At 43.3% G+C, this 18,312-nt stretch overlaps 3 protein-coding genes across 6 annotated transcripts in view; 2 read left to right on the forward strand and 1 right to left on the reverse strand.

Annotated features, from left to right (window-relative positions):
* The window catches only part of cep295 (centrosomal protein 295), a 15,768-nt gene extending 11,348 nt beyond the window's left edge, over positions 1 to 4,420 (forward strand). The window contains exons 24-31 of one of the 4 annotated variants that reach the window (XM_016528158.1): positions 97 to 183; positions 1,107 to 1,522; positions 2,191 to 2,322; positions 2,390 to 2,456; positions 2,533 to 2,697; positions 3,479 to 3,605; positions 3,768 to 3,867; positions 4,289 to 4,420. In XM_016528158.1, the coding sequence (XP_016383644.1) occupies positions 97 to 183; positions 1,107 to 1,522; positions 2,191 to 2,322; positions 2,390 to 2,456; positions 2,533 to 2,697; positions 3,479 to 3,605; positions 3,768 to 3,867; positions 4,289 to 4,327 (1,133 nt within the window). In that variant the 3' untranslated portion in view covers positions 4,328 to 4,420. The remainder of the gene's footprint in view (positions 1 to 96; positions 184 to 1,106; positions 1,523 to 2,190; positions 2,323 to 2,389; positions 2,457 to 2,532; positions 2,698 to 3,478; positions 3,606 to 3,767; positions 3,868 to 4,288) is intronic. The other 3 variants (XM_016528159.1, XM_016528157.1, XM_016528160.1) reach the window with 3 other exon arrangements.
* Positions 4,421 to 8,439: 4,019 nt separating this feature from the next.
* Positions 8,440 to 12,575, forward strand: psph (phosphoserine phosphatase). Its single transcript, XM_016528161.1, has 6 exons — positions 8,440 to 8,539; positions 8,786 to 8,957; positions 9,191 to 9,325; positions 10,973 to 11,118; positions 11,189 to 11,337; positions 11,686 to 12,575. Exons 1-6 carry the CDS (start codon positions 8,440 to 8,442, stop codon positions 11,794 to 11,796), a joined length of 813 nt encoding a protein of 270 aa, XP_016383647.1. The 3' UTR covers positions 11,797 to 12,575.
* A 37-nt stretch (positions 12,576 to 12,612) lies between these two features.
* Positions 12,613 to 17,696, reverse strand: nipsnap2 (nipsnap homolog 2). Its single transcript, XM_016528118.1, has 10 exons — positions 17,558 to 17,696; positions 16,916 to 17,055; positions 16,793 to 16,838; positions 16,624 to 16,718; positions 15,338 to 15,408; positions 14,902 to 14,937; positions 14,590 to 14,654; positions 13,873 to 13,967; positions 13,624 to 13,707; positions 12,613 to 13,343 (listed from the first exon to the last, which is right to left on the reverse strand). Exons 1-10 carry the CDS (start codon positions 17,647 to 17,649, stop codon positions 13,279 to 13,281), a joined length of 789 nt encoding a protein of 262 aa, XP_016383604.1. The 5' UTR covers positions 17,650 to 17,696; the 3' UTR covers positions 12,613 to 13,278.
* Between the last annotated feature and the right edge of the window lie 616 nt (positions 17,697 to 18,312).

Below are 18,312 nucleotides of genomic sequence, written 5' to 3' on the forward strand. Positions count from 1 at the left end.
GAGAGTGAGAGAGAGTGTGAGAGAGTGTGTGTGTGTGTGTGTGTGTGAGTGTGTGTGCTGTGTTCTATTGCTCTGACTGTGCTGGTGTTTGTTCAGCTGCAGGACCCGCTGAGGTCTGCTCATCGCTCCAGCCGTCAGTGTCACAGATGATGAGCGATGATGCTCTGACTGACGGCCCACAGGGTAAATGACAGAAAACACCACAGTTCTCACGAGGCAGAGCGCTGAAGATATTCCTCACACACATTTGTTTTACAGTATAAACTATTACAGTGCGTTAAGGCACTGCTCTGTTGATAGTTCTTAAGCTAACCAGCAGTGATTATTAATAATGCATGGAAAATGAATTTTTAGTTTCAGAAATAGTTTTGGAGGGCCAAAATCATTGACAGAGACAGTGATGCTTAAGTAGCATTTCTCCAGTGGTGTTTTGGCTGTCATTGTTTCATGCACACAACCTGTCAGCTGTGAGGACGCTAGTGCTGGATTAACTATCAGTTTTGCCGTTTCAATGAACCAGTCTTCTAGTCTATGCTGTTTTCTGTTGATGCATGAACAAAACTTCAGTAAACATTCTTTGTAGCGCCTCCCTTCAAAATAATCACAATAAGCTTCTGATATCAAACAAAATTAACAGAATTTGAAAGCTGAGACTTTATCACAAGCAATAAATGCTGTTTTGCTGCTTTTTAAAGTGTGGTGAAGATGGCTGTAGTGAAGCGATCATCTCTTCCTCTTCTACTAGTTACAGCAGCAAATAATGAACATCAGAAGAAACTGATCGATTACATAACAGATACATGATTTCAGTAAGTTGTTCTATCAAACTGCAGAAAGACATCAGTGAAACAAAATAGCTTGTGAACAATAACTTCACAGTTACTTCAGGAAAGACTGAAAGAATTGAAAAGTTGATATAAAACTGCGTTGTGTGTGATTTAAATAATATACGACTCGGTTTTTATTTGAGTGTTGATTTATTCAGTAAATTAATTATTAAATAAACTTTAGTTTTGGTTGTTGTTTTTTTGGCTGAATGAGAAACTATTCACAGTTAGTTCTGGTGTTTAGTGGCGCTGATGTATGTTGTGTTTTCTGTGTTGTAGATGATGCATCAGATCTGTTTCTTCCTCTGCCTTCTGACGTCACCACCAATGAGACGGCAGACTGTTCGACGGCTCTCTGCGTCCCGCTGGAAGCAGAACCGTGTGGCGCATATGATGCTGAAGCCTCTGACTGGCTGGAGTCCACAGATCAGTCCCTAACATCCCTGCAGCATCTCAGAGTCGACACGCTGCTTCAGTCTCAGCCAGACCTGCAGATATCCATGGATGCGCTCTCTTTTACCCACGAGTCCCTCTGTGACACCGACGCTGTGGCTCCACCCACTGCCGCAGACGTGAGCCTCATGCCACGCTCCCCTCTCAAGCCCGCTCTACAGGAAGATGCACCACAGATGCCCTCACAGGAAGTGAGCTCGGAGCCGCCGCCGCACCTGACCGAGCTCTTAGAGCGAGCACAGGTAGAGTCTGACGTTATAAACACCTCGCCATACTGCGGTAGTGCCTGTGTAATGATTCAGCGCCAGTGTGAAGGTTTGTGCTTTAGGTGACCTGTTTCTGTAGTTGAGCTGCAAGAAATATGAACACGCACCTAGATAAACTCTATCAGGGTTTCTGCGGGTCCTTAAAAAGTTTAAGACTTTATTTTTATGGACTTAAATTTGAAACAACTAAATTTAATTATGATTTCAGGAGGTCTTAAATTTGGGGACGGAAAGACCAGAATTGAGATACGGCTTAATGAGACGATTAAACTTCAAAAGGCTGTGATTTAATTGAATAAATATGAGTGCTGCAGGTTTCAGAGTCCGGTGCTGCGCTGCTCTGTATTTCTGCCGCTCCGACAGCGCCTCCTGCTGGCAGAGAATAAATGTGCATTTCCAATCAGCCTTTGCATTTACATGAGAACCAGTGTTGTTTGGATGCCAGTGTTTGTCAAAATATCTCGCATAAAGATAGAAATGCATACAGGTTTGGAATGACATGAGGGTGATTTGCATTGTTGGCTGAACTGTCCTGAAACCATACAGACCACTAACAGTCTGCAGCGAGTAACAGGAGTCAGATGACGCTCTCGTGAGTTTGGCTCCGTGTGAGCGTCGTTCACATGACTGTGGTTGTGTCTCAGGCGGCGGGTGACGTGAAGGGCATCCTGGAGGAGTCCACCATCTCCTTCATCAGTCTGCCAGAGTCAACACTACAGGATCCTGAGCTCACCCTCACACAGACGCCAGACACAGGAAGTGCTGCACAGGAAGTGGTGAGGGTCTGTGTGTGCTGCTGCTGCATGCGTGTCATTCAGAGCTAATGAGTGCTGTCTCCTGTAGGGCGAATCACAGAGCCGTTCGGACGACAGCCAATCAGAGCGGCCAGAGGCGGCGTTCCCTCATGCTGGTGGGTGACCCGCTGCTCTCGACTCGCACAGGTGTGTTTGTGTAGGCTGAGTGTCACGTGACTCTGTGTGTTGCAGTGATGCTGCTGGAGTTTCAGAGCTCGTCTGCTCCGCAGCAGCGCCGGCGGGATCGTCTCGCTCAGAGGTCAGCGCTCAGAGCCGCCCAGATCAAAGCCAGAAAACCCACAGCGGTCCAGAAGGTGTCCAGAGCCACAGGACGCACCGATCCTGAACCACACACAGGTGACCTGAGCCCTGCTGCTGTCAGATTGCCAAACCATGAGAGAGCTTCTTTTTTGTTGTTTGTGATTTTTGCAGATAATAATAATTAGATGACATTAGGGATGCACCGAAATGAAAATCCCTAGATGACACTTTTTTTTTTTGCCTTTAGACAATATTTAGTTTTTTTTGTGCTCATTTAGACCTTTTTTCCCTAATTATTATTAAATGTATGCATCATCTTACGTTGAATTCTTACATTTAATCAGTAAATTCTATTACAGACACTATTGGGCTGTTAATCAAATGAAATCAGTGCCAACAAAACCCATCTTTGCACTGCAGAAGTGAAGCTGCATCTAAAGTGGATTTTAGATGCATTTACACAGTTTAATGCACAATACAGGTGGCATGAATGCATTTACACTGTATAAACAATGATTTGAGTTTGTTTGAATATTCGGTTATGAAATTAATATAAAAAAACGTGCATATGAAGCTAAGTGTCAGTAGGTGGTGGTAAGTCACTCTTAATGAAGTCGGCGAGTAAGCATCGGTTAAAACTATGCATTCAAAATGTGCATTCATTTAGTAAATGTAACAACTTTATTGTTGTTTTTTAATCAATGTGACATTCACATTAGTGTTGATATTCAAGGAAAAAAAACGCTCTTGCTCACGTGATATTGCTAAACTATATAAGATTGTTTATTGCAGTGTGTCATACTTGATCATGTCAGCTTCCATATTGTTAAAGCGACTACAGTGTTATTGTAGACGATACCTATGTCACACTCCTCAGCTGAATACACACGTCTCACACAACGACTGCTTCCAGCTGACAGACTGAAGAGCGTGGCTGAGGTGCGGATCTGCTCTGATGAACACAGACGCTGTGAGGAGGCTACGATGTACCGCCGCACACACAGGTACCTGCACATTCAGCATCACCGCTCTGTGTGTTTGACCATTCAGCTACAGAGCAGGGGGAATGATGGGAGATTTATGACATCTCGGGACAACCATGATACAGATTGCTGTAGTTAGTTCTGGCTTTGCATTTAAAGGTTTATGGCTGAACTTCCTTTCAGATTGTACAATCAGTTAGAGGAAGTTAAACAGAAGAAGGAGCTGCGGAGCCGTCAGGAATCGTACGCTAAGAACCGGGAGAAGGCCAGAGACTTCCAGAGGGTGAGACGCGTGAGCAGGACACTCAGAACACACAATACTGGAGCTCTTGAGACGGGATGAGTCTCATAAATTCTGAAAACATGTTTCACCCTGAAATCAACTTGATGCCAGACATCTTCGTAAGGGTTTGGTCACACTGAGCCTTGCACAGGAAGATTCCTCAGCTGAAATAGTCTGCAAAATCCCCATCGAAATGACTTGTTTTCCCTCGGGTCACAGTCTGCTGAACTGTCACACATGAACTGGCTGCCAAACCAAGCAAATTACTGCAGCTGATTTAGCTTTCACACACACTTCACATTCGCCTCACGAGGATCTTTTCATTTCTTTGCTTGTGGGCTGAAATATGACTGAAGTTAAGCCAGATATTCGCCACGATCTGGAGGTTATGATGTGTGATGTGCCTCTTTATCTCTTGCAGAAGACGCTGGAGAAACTGAGGGCCAAACTGAACCGCTGACGTGTTTGGAGATTCATTGCTGCTGTTTGTCATTGGTCTCAATCAGATTTTAAAGTGTCAAGCAATTTTGTGTCTGTATGTTGTGTATTTTAAGTAAAATGCTGTTTTAATTTAATTGAGTCATCAGTGTGATTGTGAATAATAATACACTACTTTCTTTTCCTATTGGTCTCTGGACTTGTCAGTCTGCAGTAAACAAAGCAGATGTCATTACATCTATTACTAGTCATTCAAGACTAAACCTCATGGCCCTGACAGAGACGTGGATCAAACCAGAGGACACTGCTGCTGTTTGTAGTGATCTCCGTGTTAGATCGCCTCACTCTAGTGGTTTTAGATCTCTTTGGGCTTAAATATTAATTAGGGGTCAAGCACCACATTTTTTGAAAGTTTGAAAAACCTACTTTTCCGAGCTCGTCCTAGACGGTTTGTCTGATTTTCACACAATTTGGCTCGGATCATCTTAGACCATGCTGGCAAAAAGTTAAGGAATTCAAGTTGATTAGTCAAACCGTTTTCGAATAATGTGCTAATTAATTTGACGAAGAGCACACAAAAAAGAACATGAGGCTATATCTCCGCAACGCTTTAACGTATTGAGACCAAACTTGGTGTGTGTTATAATAACCATGACCTGAGGCTACCTGCACAGTTTCGCCACAGCGCCACCTAGGGGTCAGGAGATATGAAAACGCTATATTTTTGCTTATAACTTCTGAAAAAATTGCAAAACTGGTCTCTTTAGATTCGGTGCAATTTTCCCATGTCGGCCATTTTGAATTTTGACCTAAAATGATATATTTTACGAACGCATTGGCCTCTGCTCCACTCTGACGTCTTGTTTAGACACTGTCTGCCCCTCTAACAGCTGACGACTTTGCCACATTCTTCATTAATAAAATTACAACCATCAGTGCACAATTTTCCACACTACAAACTGGCAAACATACACCGGCTCGATAACCTCACTACTTCAGTGGCCCAAAAGATCATCAGGTTCTCACAAGTCCTGCAAGTTCAGAGGATTTAATCAAACAAATGAGACCAAAATATATACTCCTAGTCCATCTGTTCAGAGGTGTTTTCAATCAGTGAGATGACTATCAGGCGTCAGTGTCTGCCCTGTTTTACTTAAAGAACAGGGATCTCTCAAAGTCTGATCATGTTTGTGGAAGTGAATCATGGCACGAACAAAGGAGATCTCTGAGGACCTCAGAGAAAGAGTTGCTGTTTCTCATCAGGCTGGAAAAGGTTACAAGTTGAGTTTGGACTCCACAAATCCACAGTCAGACAGCTTGTGTACAAATGGAACAATTCAAGACCATTGTTACTCTCCCCAGGAGTGTTTGACCAGCAAAGATCACTCCAAAAGCAAGACATGTAATAGTCTGCGAGGCCGCAAAGGACCCCAGGGTAACTTCTAATAAACTAAAGGTCTTTTTCACATTGGCTGATGTTAAAGTTCAGGAGTCCACCATCAGGACAACAATCATGCTGTGCAATGCAGAGTAGCAAGAAGAAAGCCACTTTTTTGTTTGTTTAAATGAGAAGCATTTTGTTTGGAGAAAGGAAAGCACTGCGTTCCAGCACAAGAAACGCATCCCATCTGTGCTAGTATCATGGTCTGGGCCTGTTTAGCTGCATCTGGAGCAGGACAGCTTGCCATCATTGATGAAACGATGAATTCTGAATTATACCAGCAAACTGACGGAAAATATCAGGACATCAGTCCGAGAACTGAGTCTCAAGAGAACGTGGGTCATGCAGCAAGGCAACACAAGTCACTTGGGATAAAAGCATCTGCTAAATGACTACATGTAAATGCTCATAACTTGTATAACTACATTGTGAGATGTAAACTCGCAACTGTGAGAAAAACTAACTCAGATACACCCTGGATTTACAGACAATGAAAAACAGTGCCAGCTGTAACAACAATTGCACAAGAGCCTTTTACATAACAGCTCAGGCTGAGTGAGGTCTATAGCTCACCGAAGATTAATGCACTTTCTGATTAATGAATGTGTATCACGGCAGCAGATATGAATGACTGGCTGATGATCTGAGGCATTCCAGCCTGAGGGGGTTCATGTGTATGGAAGGCCGACCTGGCCAACAGTCTTTAAACGGCAGCCAATGAAGTTGCTGTATTTGAGACGATATTTGCATATGTGACACGATGGCATGCACGTATGCAAACATCAGACGTTATGTTTGTTCGTGAGGGATAATGCATCGGTACGTTGTGTGTGATGTCAGTTATATGTAAACATCTAAATAGGACATGAGAGATCATTAGTTCAACGTTCATTCTCAGATAGAAAAGTCTTAATTGACATTGTAACACTAATTAATTTATTTTAACATGGTAGACATCAGTAAAGCTATGCTGCAATAAACTAAAGAAAGGATTAATACGTGGGTAAATTTAGAGGTAAATAAGCTTTAAAAAGTATTACACGTTCAAACATGGCCAGAATGTGTACGTGTTGAGAGACACGTTCAAATGTGTTGCCTTAAAACGGTAAAACTGTGTCTTTAAACGTACTACAGAAACATGGCCAGAATGTGTCTACACGTACAAAAGAAATGCGTTCAAAATTCCTGCATTAACGTGGACAAACTGCGTGCTGAGACGGTCAAATTTCAAGACTTCTAGTCTCAGCTTGAGACTGAAATAAAATAAAAATTGGTTGAATTCTACAGGATTTCCAGGTGATGCCAAACCCCTCATGTTAGAAGAACGCCTTCAGGTTTACAGCTGTGACGATGAGCGCTTATCAGGATCAACTAAATGCTGGGTTTTTAAAAGTATGGGAAATATGTAAAGTTCACAGCATAGACTCTTTATAATACGTCCAAGAGTTTTACACATCGGTCTGTTTGTTGTGGGTACTTTTCCACGCCCCTAAACATGACGCGGCACAAAACGAAACGTGATTGGTTGTTTTACCTGTCAGTCATATGTCCTCTTGGGCGGGTCTTGCCATTCAAAGCGGCCAAGGTTCCCAGACCTTCTGCATCAGTCTGAAACCCATCTTACTTCTGTGCCGGTTTTTCCAAGCAAGATTGGATTGGATCACCCTGATCCAGATACACACTATTTCAGATTTCCAAATCTGGATTACTAATGCTCTACGGAGCTCCTAAAGGGACATGCTGATGGGGAAAAAATGCCAATGTTTTGCATTCTAGTTTTGCATTGCATTTATACAAATAACTACTTTGGCACAATCATCAGAGATGGAACAGTCAAATGCAGTTTACAATCAGTGATTTAAAAAGAAAAACTTTAAATATTTTTGTTTGATATTGACAGCTGTTTGGGGATATATTACATGTTACAAATGTTGTATTTTTTGGACCAGTTTTAAAGTTTTATTACATGTTTGTTCCTGAAATCCATCCTTCCGCTGGGATCAGAATAATCCAGTTTTTTGGATCAAAAGTATCCCAATCTTACAAACGTTTTGAACAGCACAAACTGAGGATTTAATCCAGATCAAAACCAAGATCGGATTTTGTGATCTTATCCAAATTCAGAATCCCTTTTCTTCTTCTTCTTTTGAACAACCTATTTTCAAGATTTGATCCAATCCGATTTGTCCAAAAGCCGATCAGATTACTAATTGAACAACTGGCCCCCGGCTGCACGAGACTTCTGGCCCCGTCAGCCTTCCATACACGTGCTCATGTGGAGGCGGACACACTTCTCTCAGCACGGGATTGAGTGGGTGGAGCTCTGAGTGATAGAGCATATTGATATTTAACACCTTAATAAAACAAATTATGTGACGTGCCTTCCACCCACTCTAATTGGAAACAACTTAGAAATTAGGTAAGAAAAAAAACATACCGATGAGGTTGACAAGTTTTTTTTTTCTTTTAATAATTCATACCTTAATTTTTAAATCTTTTTTTTTTTTTTTAACAGACATTTAGAAATATTGATATAAATGTTTTTTTTTTTTGTAAGATGCATGCTTCAATTATATACTGAACGTAAAAAAGTTAATTCGTGAGTCGTATTTCCTGTTGGAAACTCCTGACCAATCAGAGCAGTCGGCGAGTGAGCGGGTGTGATGTGATTGGCCGGCTCAGAGTCGCGATGAATGGCAGAAGCCCGAAGCGGTCAGAGCTACGCTGTTCGCCCGAGTGAAGCGAGCTCTCCTGCGGCTACCGGAGGCGCTTCTCTCCCGCCCGTGCATTCAGGTAAACCGCTTTTATAAGAGCATGTGAAGTCACACAGCTCATGAACTATCCAGTGTCTTGTTTATTTGTTGTTGTGGGAAGTGAGCGAATATGATCTGAGCTGTGCATGAGTGTGTGTCCGTGTTTGTGCAGCGCGCACGAAGCCCCTGAGGCTGATGCAATAACTCTCTGCTCCGATGAATGAATGAATGAATGAACGCGTTTAACGCCTCGCTGCCGCTCTGAGACTTATGTAAATGAGCGCAGGTTCCGCGGCTGCAGTGTCTCCCGGGCTCAGCATGACCGCCGCGGCGCAGACGCAGGAGCTCTTCCGGTGCGCGGACGCCGTGTGCTTTGACGTCGACAGCACCGTGATCCGCGAGGAGGGCATCGACGAGCTCGCCAAGTTCTGCGGAGTCGGAGACGCGGTGACGGAGATGTCAGTAAACCGGCTCTCATACTCACAGAACATCACACACACACACTCACACGCACACACTCACTCTCACTCACACACACACACACACACACACACACTCACTCACACACACACTCTCACACACACACACACACACACACACACACACTCACACACACGTGTGGTCAAGCAGCCTAGCTAGTGTACAGATGCTGGTGTAGTGTGCAGTGTGACAGCACATCTCTGGTCCGCAGGACTCTGAAGGCCATGGGCGGCTCCGTCTCATTCCACACAGCTCTGAGTGAGCGTCTGTCCATCATCAAGTGCTCGAGGGAACAAGTCAACAAGCTGATCACTGACCACCCGCCTCAGCTGACGCCAGGGATCAAGTAAGTTGGTATCCATCCTCATTTCTGGAAAGATGCTTCAACATGGTTCATTTTATATACAACACTGCCAAAGTCACAATACACAACAACAACAATAATAAATTGTTTAAAATCAATAATTATAAGGTGCCAGTAATGTTTACAACAATTCTATTAAGGTATACACTTCATACACTATATTATTTACACTTTACACTATATACACTATAGGCTACACAATATACTATACATACTATACATTATTTACATGCAGTATACAGAAAAATACATGGGCCGGAGTGACTTCTAGTATTATTGTGGAGCTTTTATTATGATTTTAAATGTATTTATTATGCCTCCTAATGCTAGAATAGTTTTTGTTATGCACCGTACAGACAAATTATTACTTTTCAAGAGACATATAAACATCTTCATTGCATGCCTTTTGATGTTTGGGTATGTGTCGTTAGGGAGGGCAGCATAGAAGTCAATGAGATCGTTGGGCTTAAATGCGTCTTTCAGAACATCACAGTTCTGTAACTCGGCCAACTCAAACTGATAAGAAGGCAGGGCTTCATCAATGTCGGCAGCAAAGGGGTTCTGGAAAAGGCGGATTTCTTTAGCGTGGACATGTAGCTCACGGAATCGCACGTCAAACTCCGCCTTCAGCATTTCCAGCGCTTCCACGGCCTTTTCAGCTGGGAATGGAGCCACTGGCTTCTCAGCTGAGAGACTTTGGGTAACGGGGAGATGAGTGAAGTCTTGCTTTTGCACTTGTCCCACAAGCAGTGCGCACTGAACAAAACAAATATCACTTGTCCACTTTTGGTTAAATACCCTGCATTCTGAATCAACCGTTCTCTTTCCCAACCGCTTGGCCACTTTGTCGTCTCTTTGAATTTTTTCGCTGGTTCACCTGTTCGATCGCGATGGTACGTTATGTTGAACGTACCATTCTGTTGGTAGGTGAATTTAACAAATAATTAGGCTACGTTAATAACTAAGGGAAATTTTAGTCTGAAAGCCAATATTTATTATCAAATATAGACATGATATAAGTGAAACCGTATATTTACAATTACATTTTCAAAATATGTCTCTGGCAGTTCAGCGGGCCGGTCCAAATGTGGGGGTGGGCCGCAGTTTGGGGACCCCTGATATAGACTATACATGCAATACACAATATGCATTATACATACTATTCAATATATACACTTGACTCTATACATAATATACACTTTATATACTCTGCATACTGTATATTACACTATACACAATATACTGTAATATATATAAACATAAGACTGCAAGGAGCTAAAGATAAAACTCAACACCTGTATAATTGCATGTTACTAATGAAGAAAACCAGACTGAGTGTGTGCACAACATGTGACCGCATTTATAGCATGCATTGAGGAGGAGCCCAAACTACACTCAGTGGCCAAGTGATGCTGACATAGTTATGGTCTGTGATATTGACACAGATTTTGTGTAATAATCGATTCTTTATGACTGTGTATGGTTCTCAAGTTGTAAAAGACATTTAGTTCCCGGGCCATATACAAGATGAGACATGAACTCATGGCAGTAAGATAATAAATAACTACATGATCCACACTATAGACTGTATAGCGACTCTGTCCCGATGCTGCGTGTTTCTGTGCTCAGGGAGCTGGTGGAGAAGCTTCATCAGCGTAGCGTGAAGGTGTTCCTCGTCTCCGGTGGGTTCCGCTGCATCGTTGAACACGTGGCGTCGCAGCTCAGCATCCCGCTCCATCACGTCTACGCAAACCGCCTCAAGTTCTTCTTCAACGGTAAGAGCTGCCGCTGGCTCGCGGGCCGCTGGCGCTAGCTAGTGACTAACACGAGTGTGCTGTGTCTCAGGAGAGTACGCTGGCTTCGACGAGTCTCAGCCCACAGCACAGTCCGGCGGGAAGAGCCGGGTCATCAGCATGCTGCAGGAGGAGTACGGCTTCAGAAACATCGTGATGATTGGAGACGGAGCCACGGACCTGGAGGCCTGTCCTCCTGCGGTGAGTACATCATACTCTGACCGATGCACGAGCTGCAGTACTTACAGTCCGTCCGAGCCGCTGTCCTGTGCTTTCAGAGCGCCTTCATTGGGTTTGGTGGGAACGAGTGTGCTGTGTCTCAGGAGAGTACGCCGGCTTCGACGAGTCTCAGCCCACAGCACAGTCCGGCGGGAAGAGCCGGGTCATCAGCATGCTGCAGGAGGAGTACGGCTTCAGAAACATCGTGATGATTGGAGACGGAGCCACGGACCTGGAGGCCTGTCCTCCTGCGGTGAGTACATCATACTCTGACCGATGCACGAGCTGCAGTACTTACAGTCCGTCCGAGCCGCTGTCCTGTGCTTTCAGAGCGCCTTCATTGGGTTTGGTGGGAACGTGGTGCGGCAGCAGGTGAAGGAGAAGTCCTCGTGGTACGTCTCCAGCTTCGGAGAGCTGCTTAAAGAGCTGGAGAAGATCTAGAGAGGACTGACTGGAGTTTAGCATACTCTGTGCTCATGCACTAGCTTTGTGCCTTTCCTAGTTTCACCTAATGCACAATTTTTAATGGTCGTATGTCTTTAGAGTTTATTATTGAAACGATTGTTTATATAGAAGATGATGCAAACCAGCAGAGGTCTGCTGTACTGTACAGTGAGCATTTTAACTGATGAAACTTGACTCATGTTTGGATGTCAGACTTCGAGAGAACACTGTATCATGACTGTTTCTGAGCTAACAACTGTCTACTTCAGTATGCATATTTGAAAAAGAGCATTTTTAATATTGGTCAAGAGAGAATAAACAAGTAACAGCTGTTGCGTGTCTTTTATCGGTGTAAACATGACACAGTGTGGTAGATTTATGATTTATTGATTACAGTATTGTTTGCTGTTAAAGCCCCGTCAGATCAGCGTACAGTAGCCCGAGCATGCTGCGATCACACAAACTAGATCAGATCAGAACAGCTTCATCCACAACACAAAAACATGTCTATGTAGAAACAGAATGTAAAATAAAATACAGCAACTAAAAAAAAAAACATAATTTGCACACAACCCGTCCCCGATGAGGCTTGTCCCGCTCCAGCTGCACAGATTTGCTTAAACAAGGGCTGTTTAGTAACCAACAGTGTATTTAGATTTCATCTGGTTAATAACTGATCTGAATATGTAGGATGGATTCTGCTGTAGGTTATTAAAACATGAAACAGTCTCCATGTGGGGGTTTATATTTACAGCTTATAAATATGCAATAAATACATGACTAGATTGCCACACAACCCGTCCCCGCTGAGGCTTGTCCCGCTCCAGCTGCACAGATTTGCTTAAACAAGGGCTGTTTAGTAACCAACAGTGTATTTAGATTTCATCTGGTTAATAACTGATCTGAATATGTAGGATGGATTCTGCTGTAGGTTATTAAAACATGAAACAGTCTCCATGTGGGGGTTTATATTTACAGCTTATAAATATGCAATAAATACATGACTAGATTGCAGCAGGGTGAACGGTAAACGTTTGCTTTCTGACAGAAGTCCGTTCATACACGTCTGCATTAACTACGGCATTCAAATATGATTGTTTTGAGATCTGGTGAATCAAAGATGCAGCGGCCACCAGACCAGAAGGGGTTAATACTCTACACTTACGGTAATTTAATGCACTTTTATATCCTTTACATATTCCAATGAAACTTTATTTAACAGATCTAGGCCGAGCGATATACAGATTCACGCAAGCAGCAGATTTCAGATACGTCTACGTCATAAGAAAGATTCTCGAAACTTACAGCCTTCATTCCTACAAATTCAGTTGGGTTTGCTGGTGCAATTATTACGGTCCGAGCAAGTGTGTAGTGCGTGACGTTGGGTGGCATCAGGGCATCATGAGATAATCACGGCAGTGGAAGTATCCGACGTCTCGGTCTGGTCTGGAGCTCATGGGGATGATTTGGATGGATGCATTACTGGAGAGGAGACGCTTTCAGCGGGATCATTATCCTGGACTCCATGTGCTGGATGAGGGGCACTGAAAACAACACAACCTTACGGGTCATTTTGCATCAAAATATAACAAAATCACTAGACATCAGCGATAATCAAATGGAAATACTGACACTAAATCTGACTTTTCATGCTGTTTTAGAGCAGCAAAATCACTTCCAGGAGTTTTTGAAACGTTAAAACCGCTCTCATCTATAAATGCATGCAGACTTATGAACAGGAATGAGTTATACTAGTAGACCAGGAGAAGACTTCAGTTAAATGCATCTAGTGATGGCAGAGCTGTAGCTGTGGCGTGTGTTTACCGGTGTAATAGACCACTTCATCCCAGCCCTCGTGCTGCCAGGCGGCGTTCCTCGTGTCCTCTCTGGACTGCAGGTCCTTATACGCTGAAACAGATGGACAACACTACACACATCAGAGGTTTGCATCATTGATTCTGTTATTAATGCGAAGCTGCTTTGAAGCGGTCTGTGTTGCAGGAAGCGTTATAGAAGTAAACGTGACTTTGAGCACTTCTGGGAGTCTGTCTGGCGGCGTGTGATCTCTCTCACCCCAGAGATGATGCACCATGTAGAGGTCTCCTATCTGAGAGAAGAAGCCGCCCACTGCCTCGCGGTTGTGCTGCCGGTAGCTGATGGCTCTGGCCCTGAGGAACAGGAACAATAATCACACTTCTGAATGATGAAGATCACACAGCTCTTTATAAAGGCCTGCTCACAGCAGCAGTGAGACAGAGGAATGGATTCAACCAGGAATGAAATGATCAAAAATCAACACCGACGCATTTGGTAGTGACTTGCAGTCAGGCTTTATGTTTTTTCATGCTCATGCACTGGCTGGGGACTGAAGGCACGCTCTTTCCATTGTTAGAGCTACTGTGAAGGCAATCACTAATGAAAGCTGTATTTACACCAGAAGGAGAGGGAACACCAATAGGTTCTTCACTTTTATGACGCCATGAGCAATGCAGTTCTCTATTATAGACAGTGTGTGTAATGCACATCACATCATAATGACTTCTGAAATCATAAACACTCTCAGGAATCTAGCATGAGAATTTGAGGATCGCAACAGTCCTACGTTTGTGAAATTGAACTGATCTGAACACATTCTGTAGCACTGAATAAATGAGCTTGAAAACATTAAATATGCTGCATTACAGCAGTGCATGCATATAAAACACTTCATTTCAATGATTTGAATTGTGTTTTGAGCTCTAAACATTTTATAATTCAGTCTTCTGAGTTATGTATTGCTTGCGCTCTTACCAATAGTTGCCCCATTCAATCATGGTCCCGGGCTGCAGGAGACAAGAAAAAGGACAACCGTGAATCTGAATTCATTTCAAAAAGCCTTCGGCTAGCCTGTAGGACTGCTGATGTGTAACACCTACAGTCTGGTCACTTTGGTTTTGCTGGCAATACACACACACACACACACACACTCTCTCTCTCTCTCTCTCTCACACACACACACTCTCTCTCTCACACACACACACTCTCTCACACACACACACACACTCTCTCTCTCACACACACACACTCTCTCACACACACACACAAACTCTCTCACACACACACACACTCTCTCTCTCCCTTCCTGTACTCCAGGAAGTCCTGCTCAACACGACAGACGTCAGCGCTTCAGCGGCAGCTGCTCTGAGACAGCATTTCAACAGCTGAACCGTGCAGTGCACTTTTACACTGCCGTAAAACACTACAGTGTGGGATAACATCTGAAAACCTCAGGAAAGGTAAATATAGTTTCAAACATAACTTGAAGTCGCGTGATTGTGTGTGAACAGCGCCACCTGCAGACGTGAGCTCATTATTAGCAAGTCACCATAACCATTCAACACAACATGCTACTTTCACCATGTATATTCATGCTAACACTCGCCTTGAACAGTGCTGAAGTGTTATGAGATGTGGATAATAGTAAATATGAGTGCACTGAAGTTATGGGTGTATACTGATCACACAAACCCATAATATCTTATAGTGTGCAGTCGTTTACCTTGTTGTTCTTCAGTTTGTTCATGACTTCAGTCAGAGCTGGATATCCTCCTCTGTACCGCCACAAGTGCACTACATAGTGAACCAGAGGCTAGTATGTCAGCGCTCACAGAAACACAAATCTCTTCCTCAAACAACTAACATCTAATATAATATACACACGTCAAATCAACCAAATTTCAGAAACTCCCTTCAATAAAATTGTTAATTTTGTTAATATTTTTTCTGAAAAGAGACCAACATAAACAATGATAAAAGCCAAAATATTAAATGTCATGGATGAATATTTACTGAGTAATCCACTATTTGGTAGACGGGGTCAAATCGACAAATTACAGAAGGCTGAAAATGAGTTCAGAAAGCTGGCAGCATCGTGATGTTATCTTCACACAGAGACTGTGTGAAATCTGATGACTTTATGACATTATGTGTGTTCACAAGTGGGAAAAAACACTTTTCAGGCCTGCATAGCTGTAACTCAAGACGTATGAAAGTTATCGTTTATATTTCAGCTCTTAAAGGGATAGTTCACCCAGAAATGTAAATGTGATGTTTATCTGCTTACCCCCAGGGCATCCAAGATGTAGGTGACTTTGTTTCTTCAGTAGAACACAAACAGAGATTTTTAACTCAAACCGTTGCAGTCTGTCAGTCATATAATGGAAGTGGATGGGAATCACGGCTTTGAGAGCCAAAAAAACATACACAAACAAAACCAAATTAAACCCTGCAGCTCGTGACGATACATTGATGTGTAAAGACACGAAACAATCGTTCTGTGCAAGAAACTGAACATTGGACCATTGCCACTCCTAATTGAGATTGTAGATAGAGTGTCAATGGTCCGTTAGAGAGATAGGTGGCGATAATGCACTTATAAGTCTGCGATCCGCCGTAAAGCAAGAAGAAGAAGACGCGAACGCGCTCAGGACAGTTCAGACATTGCAGTAAATCAGAGGTAAAAAACAATATAAATACTGTTCAGTTTCTTGCACAGACCGATTGTTTCGTGTCTTTACACATCAATGTATCGTCACGAGCCGCAGGGTTTAATTTGGTTTAGTTTGTGTATGTTTTTTTGACTCTCAAAGCCGTGATTCCCATCCACTTCCATTATATGACTGACAGACTGCAACGGTTTGAGTTAAAAATCTTCGTTTGTGTTCTACTGAAGAAACAAAGTCACCTTGGATGCCCTGGGGGTAAGCAGATAAACATCACATTTTCATTTCTGGGTGAACTATCCCTTTAAGAAACGTTTCTTCCGGTCTCTCTGAACATTCCTACCAGCTTGGTCCTGCTCTCCGTACCAGGTGTTCCAGGTGCCCACCAGCTCACAGGGGTAGTTCTGGTCAGCGTGGATGGAGGGCAGCACCTCATCACTGCGGACACAAGGCTCAGTCTGGTTTCATGTCATTAACACCTCGCTCACTCGTGCTGGAGAAGGCTGACTTACCAGAGTTTGTTGTAGGCCTCGAGGCACTCGGGCTTCACGTTGTGAACTACAACACAAGCGATATAACTGAGTTAATGAACAAGTCGCACACTGAGAGCATTTACAGCAGAGGGCAGAACCTACACTGGATTTTATATAAGTTGTTGTCCTCTTTCTTGGCTAGCAGATGGGAGTGAGCATCTTTTCTGGGGTCCACCTTCCGCACAAACAGTGATTTGAACCAGCTGTCCTCTCGGTTCCGGTTATTAGACGCCGACAGACCCCTGAAACAAGACCACTTCTGCATTATTATTACACATACATAGACTTGAATGTTACATTGCATTATAAGACCATGCACACGTTTATGATTTGCCCTTGGTGCACAGATAATAACAGCACACTGTCACAGCATGTCAGATGATCATAAGGTCTTTCTGAAGTTCTGCATGCACCAGTCATCAATCACTAATGAAGCCTTTCATTGCTCAGTGCATGAAAGCTCAAACAGCTCGCGGTGTCTTCACCGTAAGACCCCACGCGCTCTGCTGAATGGTGACCTTGAGAGTCACGCGCGTTTGTCTCCTCTGAGATTCACAAAGCAACACTAAGCGCTGAGCCGCTCGCGCAGACGCTTCACAGTCAGTGCATTAGGAAAGCGTCGGTATATATCTGAGAGCAGCAGTCGCGGTAATCACGTCTTTAACTAATGCACGCTAACACATGCAGAGCTGAGAGTTTCGCCGAAGCACGCAGGTTTATGACGGGTAATAATTGAGATCAAACCTGATAACAGCGGTAACGTGTCCTTTCGCCCGGCCCGTGTGTGCAGCCCGATACAGGCCGGAGAAAGAGCTCTGAAGGACTCTGGTCGCCATCTTCCACTGATAGGACACAAACAGCAGGCGAGGAAGGAGTTAAACGGCTGCAGTTCCCGGCGGCGCCGCCAGAGGCGCTCGAGGCGATCCACCAGCCGCCGGGAGGGGGCGCTACTAACCAACCACTAACCGCTTACACTAGTCTTTCTCTCGCTAAGACTGGACATAACTTTTTGTAGTCAGTTACTGGTCTAATTTGAGTCCAACAAGTAAGACTGACTGGTTAACTGCTAGTTAGTCAAACTAGTCCTGCTAGTGACTATGTTAAGTAATATGCTCATTATAAATCTAAAGCTTCCCTCGGCTCTTATGAAGGCTCCTCAAGATTAAATGATATTTCAAATGAATATCTGAGTGTATTTGATATTTAAACTGAGTGTATTTATCAGTGTACTCTTTTGAGAACCGCTCTGAGTATTAATTACAGACGTCTCTGGGTGAAGGCACACCCTGATATATACATACATAAATACATACATACATAAAACTAAACAATTAGACTTGCAAAAAAAACACACGTGCTCAAAATGAGCCTAAAATGCTAAATGATTACTAATTAAGGAAGTAAGAGTCATTTCCAAAAGCACAAACATAAAATAACATTTAAAAAGTTACAAATGTTAGAATTGCTGTATGTCTTTTTTTAAATCTATTTATATTTTC

The sequence above is a fragment of the Sinocyclocheilus rhinocerous genome, unplaced genomic scaffold (genome assembly GCF_001515625.1).
Source record: "Sinocyclocheilus rhinocerous isolate Xijiao unplaced genomic scaffold, SAMN03320098_v1.1 scaffold601, whole genome shotgun sequence".
Lineage (NCBI taxonomy): Eukaryota > Metazoa > Chordata > Actinopteri > Cypriniformes > Cyprinidae > Sinocyclocheilus > Sinocyclocheilus rhinocerous.

Bases quoted from the DNA above. Each gene is read 5' to 3' on its own strand.
- psph (XM_016528161.1), top strand. From the start codon at position 8,440: ATGGCAGAAGCCCGAAGCGGTCAGAGCTACGCTGTTCGCCCGAGTGAA. The intron at 8,958-9,190 runs GTCAGTAAACCG...TCTGGTCCGCAG, and splicing joins GGAGACGCGGTGACGGAGAT to GACTCTGAAGGCCATGGGCG. The intron at 9,326-10,972 runs GTAAGTTGGTAT...TTCTGTGCTCAG, and splicing joins CAGCTGACGCCAGGGATCAA to GGAGCTGGTGGAGAAGCTTC.
- nipsnap2 (XM_016528118.1), bottom strand. From the start codon at position 17,649: ATGGCGACCAGAGTCCTTCAGAGCTCTTTCTCCGGCCTGTATCGGGCT. The intron at 16,839-16,915 runs GTAGGTTCTGCC...CTTGTGTTGTAG, and splicing joins CAACTTATATAAAATCCAGT to TTCACAACGTGAAGCCCGAG. The intron at 13,968-14,589 runs GTAAGAGCGCAA...CCTGTTCCTCAG, and splicing joins ATTGAATGGGGCAACTATTG to GGCCAGAGCCATCAGCTACC.